The following is a 17,810-nucleotide window of genomic DNA, read 5'->3' as shown; positions in this document are numbered from 1 at the left end:
GCCAGAGTCGCCAGAGCACAGAGTGGGGGGCAGGGCGGGGCAGAAACGGACTGGAGGTAGGTGGGGTTCCACCCCAGGGATTGGGGGAGGCTCCGAGGTGGGGGGGGCAGTGACCTGGAGAAAGTCCTGGCCTGTCACCTCAGAGAGAGGCGGGAAGACCTGGTCCAAGGTGGGGGCTGTGGAGGTGACCAGAGAGAAGGAGGCTTTGGGGGTCCAGGAGGAGCAGGAGAGGTGGGTGGAGACTATGCAGAGGACCCCCACCCTCTGGGCAGCTCTGAGGAGGGTCCCCTTCCCAGAGCGGGATGGGTGGGTGTGGGTCTGGATGCACCGAATGTGGGGCCATCTCAGGCCTCTCCCTGAGACCAGGGCTCCCAGCTCCCCAAGGCACCGCTGCTGGGCACGGGGGCTGTCTACAGCACCTCTCTGCCCGCCCCCACACACCCCGGCCTCTCTTCCTGGCCGCACAGGTCATCACATGTCCACCCTGCTGAAGCCCCATCAGGGACCCCTGGGGCACACGCAGTATCTCACTGTAGCCCGCAGCAACTTGACCCCCCAATCCCTGCCTTTGCTGGTCTCCAGCCACACTTCCTTACTTTGATTCAGAGAAACCCCACCCCGCTGCCTCAGGGCCTTTGCATCTGCCGCTCCCTCTGCCCGGAATCCTGGGCTCTTCCAGGCATCTCTGATTCCTTGCCCCAGGTGTCCTGGCCAGCTGGCTGCCGCGGCGTGGCTCCCGGAGGTACATCCCAGTAGCGGCCCACTGCCCTTCACTCCCCAGACATCCGGGCCTGCTGGTTTCTTTGAGAAGGAGTCTCTGGCCTTCCTCCTAGGAAACAGCGCTAAGGGACAGCTGTAGTCAGGGCACCTTCTCGAAACAAAATGAGGGCCAATAAGTATTTCCAAATAACCTGTCTCGTCTTCACGTTCCATACGCTGCTTGACTCGGACCCTGCCCTGGGACAACCAGAGTGTGTGCGCTCCAGCCCCAGCAGCCTGGGGGTGGCCCGAGGTGGGTAGGCTAGGAGAGGGTCGACTAGGTGCCATGCCCTGACTCCCTGGGCCTTGGGGCCAGACCCTCCCTGCAGGGCTGTAGGCTCCCTTCTCCACTGAGAAAGGGAAGATGGGGAGCTGGCCCCGGGACCCCCCAGCCCCAAGCCACACCACCTATAAATGTGGGCTGGGCTCCTGGCCGGGGGAAGGCTGAGAGGCGCGGGCGGTGTGGGCGGGGTTCTTGGAAGCATCTTTATTGTTATGAGTCTGGGAACCGTGGGGAGGCAGGATGCCCAACCCAGAGGTGGGGGCTGTCTCAGGAGGGATCTGCAGGCCGCTTAGGGGGCCATATCCGGTCTTTGATCCAGTCCACGTACTTGGCCACACGCGTGTAGACACCAGGTTTATTAAGCCTCCCACAGCCGTCGCCCCAACTGATGATGCCATACAGGTAGGCCACGCCGTTCTTCTCACAGGCCAAGGGCCCGCCCGAGTCACCCTACGGCGGGGCTACTGGTCAGAGCCAGGCGCTGGCTCAGCTCCTCAGCAGTTGCAAAACCCCCCACCACCCACTCCTGCTCCGCCTCCCTCACCCCAACTCCAAAGATGTCCCCAAAGGGTCTCAGATGTCCCCTTTGGTGAGGACTCCCCAGGAGCTCCCAACGCAGACTTCCTGACAGCCTGGGGGACAGATAACAAAGGTACTTCCAAGTAAAGGAGCTATCCCACCTTCCCCCGGCCCCCGGACACAAAGTCTCCTCATTCCCAGGCTGCTGTGACAGCGTCTGACCAGTCATTCCAGTTCCTAAAGCTCTGCCATGGATTCCTCTCAACTCCGTGACCAGGAACGTGCTCCTCAATCTGGCTCCCCAACCCACCCACCAGCACGCACCCTATGTGGACCAGGTGGTCCTTGTGTTCTGGGCTGATCTCCCCACTTGAAATAATAGCCCCCCGGCAAACTCCTATTCACCCCTCAAAACAAGTGCAAATGCCCCCTCCTCCAGAAAGCCAGCCTTGACTTCCCCCAAAAGTGCTTGCTGTATTCATGTGGTCCAGTTGTCAAACCCCCCTTGCCACTTCTGAGTTGTGTGACCTGGGAAGAGTGATGGGACCTCTCTGGGCCTCAGTTTCCCCACCTATAAAATGGGAAGTAAAGCAGCTCCTCCATCTCAGGATTGACCTGCAGCCTAAACAAGAGGGTGCTTGTGGACCCCTGATGAACGCTAGCTCTTGGGATTGGCTGCTCGACTGAACCCACTTGGAAGAACTCTAGCTGTAAAGGGCTTTGGCCTTTGGTGTCACGTGACAGCCCCACCCTTGGCTGGACGTGTCCAGGCTTTGAGACCCACACATCCCTAGGCCTCGGTCTCCCCTGCTGGGAGGGCTTTGTGCAGTGGCCAGGCCGGCCTCCGGAAGAGGTGGGTGCCCATCCCGGGGGTCCTCTCTGTCCTGGTTCCCCGCTGGCTCTGCAGGGCACGGTCCCTCTCAGCTCTGAGCTCCCCTCCCCCGGGGGCGGCAGGCAGTCTTGGGATCTGGAGCGCAGCCCCGGCTCACCTGGCAGGCGTCGGACTTGCAGTCGAAGTAGCCGGCACAGAGCATGCTGGGGCTGATGTCGGCCCCGTACACCTCCGGGCTGCTGCACTTGTGGTCTGCGACCAGAGGGACCAGTGCCTCCCGCAGGGAGCTGGAGTAGCCACTGCCGTCTGTAGACAGGGTGCTCTCAGGCTGGGCGAGGCTCCCTGCGGCTGGCCACGGCTCCCCTGGGCACGGTGCCCCCACCCCCACTCACTCTCGTCCTGGTGGCCCCAGCCCGCAATCTGGCACTTGTGTCCAGCGGGGAAGGGGCTGCTGGGCTCAGGCAGGCAGATAGGCTGGACGAACTGGGAGCGGACGGCACAGCGGTCCCCCCTCTTCTTCAGCCGGATCAAGACTGGCCAAGAGAAAGACCAGAGGTCAGCCTGGGGCATGGGGGCCCATGCAGGGGCAGAGGGGCTATGGCCTGGGAGACCCGGGCGGAGCAGGAGGGCCGGCCCAGGGCTCAGCAAGGCTAGCCAGCCGGGTCTTCCTCCCACCAGGCCAAGGCCACTCTGCCATACCAGGTTTCCTTGCTGCCCTCCCCTCCCCCTCTCCCTTCCCCCCTCTCTCTCCTTTCCCGCCCCATCCCTCCCTTCCCCTCTCCCCAGGTCGGCCTGGCCCCTACCCCCTGCCTCGCTCCGGGCTCTGGCCTGGGGTGTGCAAGGCGCACACACATCCCTGGCCCAGTCGCACCCCAACGTGTCCCAAGCCTTACCCAGGTCATGGTCACTGGGGTTGAACACTGAGTACATGGGGTACGGGATATACTTCTCGATGCCAAACGTCTGTGTTACGTCCGTTGTTTGGTTGAAGAAGTGTTGGCCTAGGACCACTAAGACGTCCTCCCTGCGGGGGCTGTGCAAGGCTGCCGGTGGCAGCACGACCCAGGCCCTCCCCACAGGCCCCGCCCCTCGGGTCCCACCCCCTCAGGCCCCTCCCCTCCCCACAGGCCCCTCCCCTCGGGCCCCGCCCCCTCGGGCCCCTCGGCACAGGCCCCTCCCCTCTGGCCCCGCCACACGGGCCCCTCCCTTCGGGCCCCGGCCCTCCTCAGACCCTTCTCCTCGGGCCCCGCCCCTCAGGCTCTCCCCCCACAGGCCCCTCCCCTCGGGCCTCGCCCCCTCCGGCTCCTCGGCACAGGCCCCTCCCCTCTGGCTCCTCCGCACAGGCTCCTCCCCTCAGGTTCTCCTCATAAACCCCCTCCCCTCAGGCCCCTCCCCTCAGGCCCTCCCCTCTGGCCCCGCCACACGGGCCCCTCCCCTCGGGCCCCGCCCCTCCGGCCCCGCCCCCTCCGGCCCCTCGGCACAGGCCCCTCCCCTCTGGCCCCTCAGCACAGGCTCCTCCCCTCAGGTTCTCCTCATAAACCCCCCTCCCCTCAGGCCGCGCCCCTCAGGTGCTCCCCCACCGGCCCCTCCCCTCCGGCCCCGCCCCCTCCGGCCCTTCTGCACAGGCCCCTCCCCTCCGGCCCCTTCCCTCAGGCCCTCCCCTCTGGCCCCGCCACACGGGCCCCTCCCTTCGGGCCCCGCCTCCTCAGACCCCTCCCCTCGGGCCCCGCCCCTCAGGCTCTCCCCCCCACCACAGGCCCCGCCCCTCGGACCCCGCCCCAGACCCCGCCCCTCGGGCTCCTCCCCACCCCCGGCTGTGGCTCAAGCATCCAGGAGATGGGCCCAGAAGGGCGATGCTGGGCAGGTCCCCTGCAGCCCTGGGGAGAGGCCTGAGCAGGGGGCAGGGGAGTGGTGGGCTATGGCCACACTGGATCTTGGGCAGTGCCATCTCTAATGCATCCCCTTTGGTAACTCTGGGGGCTTCATGCAGGCGGGGTCCAGGCCGATTGAGGCCTGAGTGGGTGGAGACCCCAGCCCTGCCTGGAGGCCCTGACCCAGCTCCTGTCTAGCCTGGGCTCCCCAGATACAGCCCCTCACTCCTGCTGGGCACAGGCCCTGGGCCCCCGCGGTCGGCCCCTCTGTCCCCACCCTGGGCCTCTGTTTTCCCAGCTCCTGGTGAAGGGGTTAACTCGCACCCTGGCTTGGCCCTCCTTCATTGGACGCCAGCTCCAGGCCACTGTGGGACTTCGGCCCCTGGCCCTCCCAGGTCTTAGGCCCTTCTGGAAATGGGCTCCCATGCCATGGGCAGCCAGCCGGCTCAGCACACAGTGGGGCTTGGTGCCTGGCCTTGGGACAGGGTCAGCAACCCACGTCCAGAGCCAGACGGGGTGATTCGTGGGTCTCGTTCAGGTGGGCTCTCAGGGGGATGGCCAGTGAACCCAGGGCTTGAAACACTCAGGCCTCCAGGGACAGGAGGAGGACCGGGTTAGCAGAAAGGCCGTCTGGGCGTGCGGCAGGGCAGGGCGGGCTGTCCATCGGCTCTGAGCCCCTGGTTCTGTCCTTTGCCACTTTTGCTCCTTTGCCAAAGGAGCATGCCCCTCCTGGGGGGCCCCCTGGGAGTTCACCTCCAGCACCCCTGCCTCACCCCCCAGCCCCGCCCTGGATGTGAGGAGTGGGTGCCGGCCCCCCCCCCCAGCCTCTTAAACCCCCACCCAATCTTATTCCGTCCTGGGGAGGCCTCGAAGGTGCTATCTCCCAGGCCCAGCGGGGAGCCTGCTACAGGTCACAGCTCCGCACAGGCAGGCCTTGGTCCACTGCCCCCCACCCATGCTGTAGTCCCTGGGTGACCAATGGAGGCTCAGGGCCAGACTCAGGCTGCCAAACCCCCAGCCCCTGATCCTGGGATGCCACTGTCAGGCGCATCCTCTCCCACTGGACGCCCTGGGGGAGCCTCCCAGGCTGGACCCCCAGATGGAGAACCTTGTTCCCATCACAGCGGGTGGAGGCAGAGAGGGGCTGGCCTTCCCTGCTCTGAGTTGGCTGGCTCCTCTGGGTGTGTGGTGGTGGGCGTCGCATCCCAACCCCCACTCCCATAGCTGCCAGCCCAAGCCTGCCTGCCCACAGAAGGCTCAGCTCGCCGAGTGGGTGGGGCCTCGGAGTCCCTACTGGGGGGGACCCCACCTGTGCAGTCTGGGGTCCAGGAGGGATGGGATCTTCTCAGACAAGGGCCTGCCCATTACCCCCTTCACCCCCTGCCCCCCCACCCCCGCAGCGCAGGACTGCCCCCGAAGGACGGGGCAGTGACCCAGGGCAGGGGTGGGGCTGGTCTCCGCAGCCTCCAGGCCCAGCACCAGGCTGAACACTGAGGTGTCCCCCTGGGGTCAGTGGGGCCACGGGAAAACGAGATGGGGGCTGAATGGGTAGTGGGGACAGGTGGGGACACAGTGTGTGAGGAAAGGCCGATGGGTGGGTGGGAGGGTGGCGATGGAGGGTAGGTGGGGCATGGGTGAGTGGGTGGGGGAGAGATGGAGGGTGGCAGATGGTGGGCACAAAGATGTGGAATGGATGGTGGGTGTGTGGCCAGGTGGATGGGCTGAAACACGCGGGGCGGGTGCGTGGACAGAGCCACTCACCTGTTGGAGAAGCAGTGGGCCGCGGACACCACCCAGCAGGTGTGGACAAGACTCCCTGCACAGAAGTTGTTCCCGATGTAGATGGCGGCCAGCCAGGGGTGGGAGCCGGGCAGGGAAGATGAGCCGCCGATGATGCGTGGCCGGAGGAAGGTTCTTTTCTTGTGCCTCTTGCCACAGGCCTGGCGTCCCACTGGGGCAGGCTCAGCCTGCCTCAGCAGGACCACAGGGGCCAGGGGCGGAATTCTGGCGAGGGATTCTGGGAGCACACGTCAGCGGGTCACACCCCCGGGGCTCCTTCTGCACAGCCCCGCCCAGAGTGGCCCCGGCTGCTATCCTCACCCGCCTCCCGCCCCAACCCCAGGCAGCTCGTCGGGAAAAGGGCCCGGGCTCAGCCCCCTCTGCCCTCACAGCCACACCATCTACTCTCTGAGCCTCAGTTTCCTCTTCTGTACGATGGGCAGAACAAGACCAAATCGATCACAAGGCTTCGTGGGAACCAAAGCGGGGTGGCATTCTTAGCAGGGGCTCCTGTCCCTCCCAGAGCCCAGGCCGGTCAGGTGGCCCCGGGGGGCACAGGGCCGGAGGGCAGGCTGGCTTCTTGGAGTTGCCCACCCCCAGAGTCCGATCAGGGTAACCATTATTCACCCCTAACTGGCACTTCCCTGTCCCTGGGAGCCGTCAGCTCGGCTCAAGCTGGGTGGGAGCCCCCGAGGTCCCGTGATCGGCCAGCCTGCTCTGACCCCGGGGGCCCGCCCATCGCATGGCCTCGGGCGAGCCCTGCTCCGGGGAGCCTCAGTTTCCCCATCTCTCAGAGGGGGCAGTGGTCCTCCACAGAGGGGAGGCCGCAGGGAAAACGGCTGTGATCGCCGTGGGAGTGGGGCCGGGCCGCGCCTTGCTGCACATTCGCGCACCGCAGGCCGCCAGGCGGCAGTACTCCCAGGAGAGTGCGCTGTCCTTCACCACGTAGCACCAGGGCCTCTCGTCCTTGTCTGGGTTCCTGGGGCGCACGGAGAGGCGGGTGGGCCGGGGCCCGGGGAAATGGGAGAACCCTGCGGGCTGGGGCTCCTGACACCCCCGCCCCCTCCCAGCAGCATTTGGCTGACTCTGCAGATGGACACCGTGGCCTGGGGCCCCGTGGGCCTGACCTCCGGCCCCAGGACAGACCCTGCCCACCCTGGATGAGGTGGCCTGGGGCAGGCCAGGCCTGTGCTGACCTGCAGTAGGCGTGGGGGCCCAGGCCAAGCAGGGCCGCGGCGCCCACCGAGTCCACGTGCAGCTCCTGGTAGAGCAGGTCCGAGTTCCAGGCCAGGCAGCTGAGGCCCGAGGCCGCCGTGCTGGCCACGCCTCGATACTCGGTGCCGTTCCCCACGAAGCAGCGCTGGGTGGGCACTGTGGGCAGCACGGTGTGCGGTGAGCCTGGGCCCAAGGCTGGGTCCACCTCGATGCCAGCCCCGGGGCACGGGGCCAGGAGGCCGACCCACTCACCAATGTTGCAGAGCCGCCCAGCGTGGCCCGGGGGGCAGGAGCATACGGTGGTCCCAGTGGCCACGATGAGGTGGCAGCTGCCCCCGTTCAGGCACGGGCTGCTCAGGCAAGCTGCGGGGAGGGCTCAGAAGCTAGGCCTCAGGCCTTGAGGATGCCAGCCGCCTGAGGGCGGGGGCGGGGCCGGTCCCCCTGGGGCCTGCGGCTGGGGGGCCCCGGGCCAGCCCCTCCCCCGGCCATGGCGTACCTGTGTGGCGGGTGCCCTCGCAGCGGATGCGGCCCCCGGCACACTCACACTGTTCCACTTGGCCCTGGCTCACTCGGGCCCAGCGGTCGCCCACCTCCAGGTGTTCGTAGCGCGTCTCGTCGAAGCATTTCTCTGGGGGTCACGGAGCACCTTCAGACTGCTGCCCTCGGGCAGGCACCCCCCCACCCTGCCCATCTTCCCAGGACCTGGCCCTGCTTACCTGTGCTGCAGTCCTTGCCTGTGAAAGCCATGGGGCAGGTGCAGTGGTAAGACTCGGGGTCCTGGGTGTTGGAGCATAAGCCCCCGTTGAGGCACGGGCTGGAGGCGCAGGGGTCCGGGGCGGCTGGGGACACGCGGAGGAGTAGGGGGCAGGTGTGAGAGAACCCGGCCCGTCAGCACGGCTCCCCCAGACCCTGTCTGCTTGCCAAGGCCCGCCGTGCCCCCATCGGGCCTGCCGCCTTCAAGCTGCCCCTCCGGATTCCTTGGGGTGCAGCAGGCCTTCCCTGTCGTCCCAGCACTCAGACCCTGGGCAAGCAGGCCTCTGGCTCTGTACCGGGACCCTGGAAGCCCAGCCCCCCATCAGGCAGCACAGTCCCCCCCTGTGTGCCCTGGGGCCCTCGTAGGTAGGGCTGTCAGCGCCCACCCCCTACCCAGACCCTATGGGCCCTCGTCTCTGTCCCGCGCGCTGTCTGTGCAGCCCTGGGGCCCAGCCTGACCACCAGGGGGCGCCTTGGTCCCAGCAATGACCAAGGCAGCCCTGTGGCTGCAGGAGAGGGCAGGGTCCTGCCTGGGAGGGGCTCCACCCCGCGCTCCTGCAGTCCCCCTGGGCTGATGACTCCTCTGTCCCTTCCCAGGCCCCCAGGGCTGCAGTGGGTCAACCCCAAGGTCCCCTCCTGCACGCCAGGCAGGACCCCCCATCCCAGGTCAGCTCTGTCCCCTTGGCTCCCACCCCCATCAGCAGGTGGACCCTAGCACTCCCTTAGACTCACCCCACCCCCAGTACCCCCCCTTCCCCCCTCCGCCAGCACCCACCTGGGTCCTCCCTGGGCACCGAGACCTGTGCACAGTAGCCCCAGGCCCTGTCGCGGTCATAGTTGTGGGTGGTGGCGCACCTGGGGGTGAGGAGACAGGTGGGTCCCAGCCCCGAGACCTGCACCCCAGCCCGCCCTGGCAGGGCACCCGCCGAACGCTCCGGAGCTCTGCCCTGGTCACACCCAGGCCTTCCTTCCCGGCTGTTCACGGGGCTCAGGCTGGAGGAGGGAGGGTGGAGGGCAGGAGGGTCTCCGGAGTGGACAGGGGCCGCGGGGACCTGGAGGAGGGAGGCTGGCGGTCTGTGCTTGCCGGCCTCGCCCCCAGCCGGGACCCACCACTTCCTGTGGGCGCTTCCCTCTGAAGTGCACGAGTGGAGCATGCGGCCGCCGTAGCGAAAGGGAAAACTGCAGGGCCGCCCGTCCTCCGTGAGCACTGCAGGGGGAGGGCAGGGGGGGGTCAGGGGGCTCCACATCGCACACCCCGCTCCCCAGCAGCCGCCTGCCATCCTCCCGACCCTCCCGCCCAGGTGTAGCCCACCGCCTCCAGGAAGCCCTCCTGACCCACCTGGGCCCCCAGGGCTGCTGCCGGAGGGAGCTGCCCTGGGCGGGGGGGTGAGCCCCCTACCATGGGGTCCCTGTGCCTCTGGAGCACTCGTGGCTGGGGTCCCAGGGGTCACCGAGGTTACAGGGATCGTGGGGGTCCCAGGGGTCACTGTGGCGTTAGGTTCTGGGGGTTCTGTAAGGTTCTAGGAGGAGCCAAGAGGGCTGTGATGGGGTGGCCCCCCTCACACTCAGGCCACGCTGGCTGGCTGGTCGCCGTCCCCATCTTCAGTTGCCATATGGGGGCCCTCAGGTCTTAGAGCAGAAACCAAGGGGACCCTGGCCACTGGCTGTCCCCATCCCCTCCCGCCGAGCCCACAGGCTTAGCCAGGGCAGGCTCTGTGTCTGCCCAGGCTGGGGCACCCCTGCCTTCCAGCCTCAAATCCTGGGGATCTCTTCTGGGGGATGGACGAGAGCAGCCGTGAGGCCCTCAGAGGTCCCTCCGCCCCCCCAAATAATGGGACCCAAAAGCGGCCCAAAGAGAGGGGAGTGGCCCTCAGACCCCAGGCCTCCTGTCCCCCAGGCCAGCCCAGCACGCCCACCTGGCCCGCGGAAGGCCGGAAAGCCAGCTGGCAGCACGCTGGGCCCCTCACCCACTCCCCGGCCCTCCCTGGCCCTCCCCGGCCCCAGGACCCAGAGCGGGCACACGGAGCCCGTGGTCACAGCGCCCTGGGGTCAGTGCTCACCCTGCCAGCCTGGGGCTGAGCCCCGCAAGGCACCAGCAGCAGCAACAGGAGCAGGGCCATTCCCGGCGGGGGGCAAAGCCTGGGACCCCAGGCCCCGCGCCCCGTGGCTCCTCCTGCGCTGGCCTGAGGGGCAGCCGGAAACACAGCGACCAGGCGGGTGGGGTCAAGGCCACCTGGAAATGATTAACCCCGGCTGCCTCCAACGCCGGGCCCACATGGCCCCCGTATCTGCTGCCCAGCTGGCCCCGCTGGCATCTGCCACACTGGTCCTGCACTTGACAGTGTCCTCGGGTCTCAGCTTGGAAGCCTCCTCCAGGAAGTCTTGCAGGACACACAGCCAGCGGGGGCCCGGACTCTCGGCCCCGGCTTCCGGCCCCCACCTCTCCACAGGGCTGGCCACTGTTTGTGAACTCTCGGTAACCGGAGTGGCTGTGAGTGGTGCGCCTCCCAGGCCTGGAGGGCCCCACCAGGGGCCACAGAGACCTGGCTTGGGGTCCTGCCCAGGTCTGCGTGCACCTTGCTCTCTCCATCTGGGACCTGGGGTGGGGGCACCGCCCCTCGGACACAACCGCAGCAGGTCCACGGCCACGGACCCCAGAACGCATGCCTGGGGGCCGCGGGCAGAGCTGCCAGGAGAACCTCTTCAGCAATTTCCGAGCACGGGTTCCCCATTTGTCAGCTCGGCTGCCCCCAGAGAGCAAAGGTGCGGGCTGGCCCTCACTTTGCTCGAGGGATCAGCCTGGCACTGCAGCTACCTCACTGAGCACCCCCAAACCACTCTCTCTGGGCCCCCGTTTTGTCATCTGTACAAAAGGAGGGAGACTGGAAACTGGGGGGCACCCAGTTTGGTGGGTAGTGAGTATAGCGTTCAGGGGGCATGAGCATCAGGTGCGGGCGGGGGAGCACGGTGGGTGCGGGGACATGATGGGTGCTGGGCCCCCCCTCCCTCTGACACCTCCCAAGGACCCTCCCAGAGCACTGCTCCCTAGAAGATTCCAGAACCACCCCAGTGGTCTTGCCGAGGACTCGCAGGTTGGGCCCTTCCCAGCAACTTGTGGAGAGAGGGGTGCGGGGTCCCTGGGCGCTCAGCTGCTCCACGTTGGGGTTCCACCAAGGCGACTGGACCGGTGGCCGACGGGACCTGCTTCGGCCAACACCCCGCTGCGGCCCTGTCCCCCAGTTTGCCCCTCGCACGCCCTCCTGACGAGGCTCCTCCGGCCGCTCTCCGGGCCCGACACCACCCAGGCCCTCAGTTGAGGGCCCCTCCACGGACGGATGGACGGACGCAGAAGGGTATCACAGCATCCTCTAAACGAGGCCAAGCGCGGGGCTGGCGGCACCTCAGAGCCAGGCAGGACAGCACAGGGCGCAGCGTGGCTCGTGGGCCGACCCCCAGGGCCCTGCACTGACTTGTCGGGCAGGCAGGAAGCTGACATGACCGCCTCCTCTCACCCTTCAGGGCACCACAGCCTCGAGCCCCGTTAGGCTGGCTTCATTCTCTTTGCCCACCCTTGACCTCAGGACCAGAAGCCATTGCCTCCTCGACCCCTCTCCTGATACGCTCCCTGAGGGCAGGGCCTGTGACCCCCGCACCCAGCACGAGGCTAACACTCGGGGGATCCCCAAAGTTGATTTATTGAGGGAAGACTGGAGGCCGAGAGGCAGGAGGGGACAGGGTCCGAGGAGCCCTCTGAGCGAGCTGTGGCCAGTGTCCGAGGCCGGGCCACCCTGCCCTCTCCTGGTTTGGCTCCCGAAGGCAGGGTGGCCAAGGGGGCCCCTCCAAGGCCCTCAGGATGATTCGGGCTGTACCCCCGAGATCACGGGCGCCCGCACATGTCCAGGTGGGGCAGCGCCGATGCGGGGGCAGGAGGGACAGCCGGTGGGGCAGGGCTTCAGGCAGCCTCAGACGAAGGTCGCATGGTGCGGGCTGGCCTTGGGCTTGGCGGGCCCACCCGGGACGGGGCTCAGGCTAGGGAGGTCTGCTGTCAGAGGCCCACTGGCCCGTGACCTCTGGGGGCCTGTCCGCACCCCGGGGACGCTGCTGCCCAGCCCGGGGGCCAAGCCCGCGACGCGGTCCACGTCGATGATGGTGTTGACCGGGAGGCCCTGGCTGCCTCTGGCCCTGCCGCCTGTCACAAGAAGAGAGAGACTGTCACCCGTCTGCCCTGCCCTGGGCTCTGCAGCCCTGCAAGCACCCCGGGCAGGAGACCGCACCCCACCCTCGTCATCCAGACACTGGTGATCGGTGACCTCGGCTGCCCTGGGCCGGGGGCAGGATGCCCAGGTCTGCCCCCAACACAGCCGTTTCAGAGCGCCAACCGCAGCCCCCGTTCAGCAAGCCCCCAGACCCTCCTAACAGCGAGGAGCCCTCACAGAGGGGCTGCACAGTGAAGGGGGGGCCAGCCAAGGGGGCTTCAGGCATGAGTCACAGGGAACAGCGAAGGCAGGGACCCCGGGTGGGGTCCCCCGTGCCCCTCAGGCACTCCTGTGCCCCCCATGCCTCCACGTGGACTCAGAAACAGAGCTCAGCCAGCCACCTGCTGAGGTCCCCAACCCACCCTACCCCGCATCCTCCTGCTGGGCTGTCTGCAGGGCTCACCCTTAGGCCAAGGGGTCCTCAGGGAGGTGTAAGTGGGGGGGATAGGGCCCTTGGCCGTGCGGGGGGATTGCGGGGGGGGCACCTGTGCCTTGGCTGGTGGGGACTGGTGGGGAGGACCAAGCCCTGGGTGGGGGTGGGCCTTCCGCACGTCAGCATCGGGCACCTGGCCTGAAGGGTCACCGCCTGTCCCACAGCGGGGCTGCTCGGGGCCTGTCCCACTCAGGCAGCTCCAGTGGGGGTGGCACCATGTGGGGGAGGTCCCAAAGAGACTGCCCTCCGGAGGGTCTGAGGCTCCACACAGCACAGCCCTTTAGGCGTTTCAACAGCCACTCTGCTAGGGCTGGCTGGGATCCACCCCATCCCCTGCTTGTCACTGGGTCCCCATGGCCCCAAATGCCAGGCTGCGGGGCCCACACATGATGGGGCGGGGCTGGTCTTCGCCTGGGACTTGGGGTGGCACAGAGGCAGGGATTGGCCCCCTCAACCAGCATGTGTCTGGAGCGTTAAAGGGCCTGTGACCCCACCCAGGCTCAGGAGCCCAGCCTTCTCCCGTCCAGCCCCAGACGGACCCCCGGGAAGACAGACAGCTGCAGGGAGCGGTCAGGCCTTGGCCACGGGGCCCCCCGACCCCCGGGCAGCTCAGTGGGCTCGGGACGGCTTCTGGGGGCAGGGCATCAGGTGGGTCCTTGGGCCAAGGACGGGAGTGTCACGAGGGGGGAGGGAGCGGTGGCTGCAGTCCGGGCCCTTCCTGCCTGCCCTGCTCAGACTTGCTCTCCTGAGTAGTGGCAGCCCCAGGAACCGTGACTCAGTGGCGGGACCCAGCCCTGTGCAACAGGCGTGCGTCACAGCCCCTGGGCCAGGGCCCGCCCCAGAACGGCTCCCAGCCCAGAGCCCTCATCGGCACTCCCCGGCCGGCCGGGCTCCAGGGGCAGACATTTCCAAAGGGAGCCTGGTTCTGCTCTGGGCATGAGGTTTACTCGTGGCGAGGCTCATTAAGGTCCTCCGTCCCGGGTCCCTCACACACCCAGACCTGATACTGGAGCCAGAACCTTTGTGTCCTGCCCGTCGGGTGGCTCTGGGACCCTTCTTTTTCCTGGGGCACCGCAGACCCTGCGCCCTGACCATCCTGGAGCATGATTGCAATCCGGAGCCCTGGGAGCCCTGGGAGCCCCGGCTGCCCCTTGCCGGCTGTCTGTGGTCCGTCCTTCCCTGGGCCACCCCGTCCTTTGTCCACTAGCATTCCCTGTGCTAAGTACCAGCTCTGCTCAGGCCGCCAAGGCTCCGCATCGGGAGAGTGTGACACAGAGCCAGGACCCTCCTCTTGGGGACAGCATGGCACAGGGCGACCCTGGCAGGGCCAGGTCCAGGGACATGGCCTGACCCCTTGGCCACCTCCAAGTTCTCCTTCAGGATCCAACTCTCGCGGCCCTTCCTGACCCAGAGGAGCCCTCCCTGGCCTCCAGGTGCTCTGCTGGGACTTCAGCCCCCCATGCTGTGTGTCACCTGTGAGGCTGGATCCTGGGTGTCCCTCCAGGCAGGCCATCCTGACATCTCTGTGAGGCTCCCACAGCACAAGGAGAGGTGGGCACAGCTGACTTGGAAAGTTGGCAGGGAGGGGAGAGGACCAGGGACAGGGACCCCAGGGTCTGCCCTTGCCCCTGGCCCTTCCAGGCCCTCCGAAGGCCTCTGCTGGCCCTGGGTACCCTGTTCGGCCCGCTTTCACAGAGGCTGACGGGGTCCCCATGGGAAAGAGCGGGGACAATCCTGACCAAAGCCCTGGTTCTAGCCCATGAAATGCACAAGGGAGCCCTCCACTTGGACCCCCAGGCCCACTGGACTACGTCTGGATTAAAGCTCTTCATTCAGCAAATCTGTACTGAGCACCTACTGGGTGCCTGGACCACAGCACATGGCAGCACGCAGTGAGGGGAGGGGACGTCTTCAGGGAGAATGGGGACCAAGCAGTCTCAGGGCCAGACCGGGTGCGGGCATGGAGAGGGCGGCCCTGGGGACGGGCTGCAGGCAGGAGTCGCAGCAGTGCTGGCCCCGGGGGGGGCACTGTAGCTGGGGTCCAGGACAGCAGGGGACAGCCGGGGGGGGGGGGTAGGTCACGCTAAGGACCACGGGAGCCTATGGTTTCCACTCAGACCCAGGAGTCAGGGAGAGCAGACCAAGGCAGGGACAGCGGGGTGCGGAGCATGGCCTCTGGGAGGATGGGGTTGTCCTAGCCAGTGCTGGGGGTCTGGGGATGGGGCTGGGCCAGCACCGTCTGCCCCGGGAAGCCTGTGGAGGCTTCCAGCCAGGCATCTAGCTGGAGAAGGTCTGCTCAGGTCCTTTCCAGCCAGAGCAGGGCCAGAGCACCAGAACCTGCTCTGCTGGAAAGGGGGGTTCTGGCGAGTTCCCTGGCAGACGGCTGCCCCCTGACAACTTCCAGTCCTGAGACTGGCGGCAGGCCCCTGGCGCCGACATGTCCCTGAGAAAGCCGGCCAGCCCTGTGCACGGCATGGGTTGTACTGGGGGGGACTGGGCTGTCTGCCCCCCGGATGGCAGGGGTGCTCAGTGTGGGGATCCTTCGGCCACCCAGAGGGAAGGGCCAGACCTCTGCTGGAGAGAGAGACCTGACGGGACGCGTGCAGATGTGGGGAGGGACATGGGAATAGGAGGTGGCGCCCGGGGCTGGGGACACGTGCACGGCTGTCCCCAGAGGCCTCCCCGTGGCTACTGTCCTGGACACAGCTGCGGTAAGGCAGGGCATCCACGTCATCTGGGGCTGAGCAGGGGTGACACAGCAAGGCTGTGGCTGGGGGAAGGGAGGGGCGAGGGGGGCTGACCACTGAGCAGCCAGACGAAGACGGGCTCCCGGGATTGCGGCCACACCAGGAGCATGTGGTCTGGCTACCTTCACTGCCAAGGTCAAGGCCGTGGCCTCTGGTTAACGCTCCAGTTCTGTTCCCGTGGAAACCACATTACTAGGCCCCCGCGACCCCTGCTGGGTGGGCTATGTGCGAAGGGACCAAGGGCTACAGGTGTCTGCTAGGAAGTGAGCAGTGGGTCCCAGAGAGCCGCCACTCTGGGAACTGGGTGTGCCTTTGGGGACCCTGGACACGGACAGCTGGAGGAGGTGTCCAAGTGGGGATGACTTCTGCCCCAGCCAGGGAACAGCACCCCTCATACCTGAGCCCCCAGACCCCGGGCCGGAGTGGCTGTGCGGGGACCCCTTCCTGGGAGGGGTGCAGCCGTGCCCGTGTGGTCACCGAGGGCCCCACTGTTGCTAAGGGCCGCTGGCTGCTGGGGTCCCCAGGGGCCTCGCCTCCTGGAGGGGCTAGGAGGGGCTCAGCCAGGACCCTGACCCACTGCCCGGACACCAGTATGGCCAGACAGCGGTGAGGAAAGCTGGGCTCTTCCCACGCCTGCCTGGCGCCGGGTGAGGGGAGGGGGCGTGGGGCCCTCCCGGTCCCCTCTGGCCCATCCATCGCTCGGACAGAGGGCCAGTTGAGGGGAGATTTCTCTAAACCCAGCCCTTTGGGGAAGGGCTCCAGGTGTCCCCTTGCAAAGACCTCTCCCAAATCCCACATGGTCAAGCCTGTACCCTGGGGTTCCTGGCCAATGACCCTTTCCTCATGAGTGAAGCCCCGCCTTGGGTCCGACGCCACCTGAGCATTGGGCCGGGCTGAGGCGGGGGCTGCTGGGGCCACCGGCCCGCACTGAAGGCGGCTCCTGGGCCGCTCTGGACGCCCTCACCAAACACTCAGCTCCACAGATATATTTTGCTCCCTCGGGAGGAGGTGCCCTGTGGGACACAATTCCTACGCCCTCTCTGAGGACGTGGACACAGGCATCTCCTCGCGCACCGGAGAGAGGCCAGCACCACCCTGGGCGTGGGCCGTGGAGGGCCCACACTCGGAATCGGTCTCTGGCTCTGCTGGGACCCGAGGACGCGCACCTCCCCAGCTGGTCCTTCCCAGGACTGCAAATGCCAGGGGGTGCCCACAAACTCCCAGGGTGTCTTTGGAAGCCCAGTAGGTAACAATGAAGAAAACAGCCGGGAATCAGTGTCAAAGCCACCACAGGGTTCATTTTCAGGGGCCCTCTGCATCGGACTCACTTCTCAGTCCACACATCCATCCCAATACCCCGTCCTCTAGCCAGGCAGGGTGCTGACGGGCCTCTTTGTGCATGGGTGCTGGGGACTGTGGACCAGGGCGGGCAGGAGGACACCCCCCCGTCACCTGGGGGCCCGATGCTGGCAGCCGCCCAACTAGCTGCACGGCGCGGACGTGGCCATGAGCTGCGGAGCCCAAGGGCCCAGGGGCGTCAGTGCCCCGCGTCTTCACCCTGAACCCGATCCTCAGTGACCACCATGTTGCTAAGAAATATTTCACAGCAATTTCGAGAATTGGTGAGAGTAACTGTGGGTGCACTCTGCCTTCTAAACCCTGAGAAATAAAATTCAGTGCTCGGTGCCCCTTGGCGGCCCCAGGGGTGCAACAGATGCTCTTGCCCCACTCGACGGAGGAATCTCAGGGGTGGCTTCCCCTTCGTTGCAACATGGGGGCGCCTGACACACGGCTTATGGGGCCAGTGGTTCTCCCCCGGAGAGCCCACCAAGAGCCTAACTCAGAGGCCTCCAGGCTGCCGGCCTCCCAAGATGGGCCCGAGTGTGTGGCACGGAAGGAAGCTCAAGCCCAAGGCCCTTCCCAGCAGATGGGCTCGCCAGCTCCAGGGAGACACGCGTGTGTCACGACCCGCACAACGCCTCAGGGCCCGCCCGCTCCCCTGGCCCGTGGCCGGAGCCCCTCCGTCTCGGCACAGCAGCGAGCCCAGGGGCTGGGGCACGCGTGCTGGCCGAGGGGCCGCTCCGGCCAGGGTGCGCGGAAGACCCATGTTCCCGCACAGCTGCCCTCGCCCGACAGTGCGCGGCCGCTGCGACATGCCCGGGGGCCGAGCCCGGCGTGGCTGCACTTCCCACGCTGGTGGTGGTTCTGTGGGCAAACAGCCCCCGGTGGGGCAAGCGCGTGGCCCAGACGGCCGGTACCGCCTCGGAGCGCGCAGCCCCACCCCGGGCCGGCCAGCCCCGCGGGCTCCAGGCTGGGAGGAGCGGGCCGCTGAGCTCAGCCACGCAGCCTCACTGACCACCACC

At 67.2% G+C, this 17,810-nt stretch overlaps 2 protein-coding genes across 6 annotated transcripts in view; both read right to left on the bottom strand.

Annotated features, from left to right (window-relative positions):
• Positions 1-1,073: 1,073 nt before the first annotated feature.
• Positions 1,074-11,507, bottom strand: HGFAC (HGF activator). The gene is made up of 15 exons (XM_064581843.1): positions 11,412-11,507; positions 10,072-10,194; positions 9,351-9,531; positions 9,122-9,218; positions 8,787-8,866; positions 7,975-8,097; positions 7,755-7,886; positions 7,511-7,621; positions 7,240-7,414; positions 6,937-7,022; positions 6,026-6,281; positions 3,287-3,426; positions 2,786-2,926; positions 2,551-2,699; positions 1,074-1,492 (listed from the first exon to the last, which is right to left on the bottom strand). Exons 1-15 carry the CDS (start codon positions 11,505-11,507, stop codon positions 1,310-1,312), a joined length of 2,073 nt encoding a protein of 690 aa, XP_064437913.1. The 3' UTR covers positions 1,074-1,309.
• Positions 11,508-11,696: 189 nt separating this feature from the next.
• RGS12 (regulator of G protein signaling 12) overlaps positions 11,697-17,810 on the bottom strand; it is a 114,622-nt gene continuing 108,508 nt past the window's right edge. For all 5 annotated transcript variants that reach the window (XM_064584210.1, XM_045881833.3, XM_064584209.1 and 2 more), the window contains one exon: positions 11,697-12,200. In XM_064584210.1, the coding sequence (XP_064440280.1) occupies positions 11,974-12,200 (227 nt within the window). In that variant the 3' untranslated portion in view covers positions 11,697-11,973. The remainder of the gene's footprint in view (positions 12,201-17,810) is intronic.

Source organism: Mirounga angustirostris, unplaced genomic scaffold, assembly GCF_029215605.1.
Source record: "Mirounga angustirostris isolate CCGP_5_RB_7025 unplaced genomic scaffold, mMirAng1.0.hap1 SCAF_2, whole genome shotgun sequence".
Lineage (NCBI taxonomy): Eukaryota > Metazoa > Chordata > Mammalia > Carnivora > Phocidae > Mirounga > Mirounga angustirostris.
Note: the sequence above shows the minus strand (reverse complement) of the source record. Positions and strands in the feature narration are given on the sequence as shown.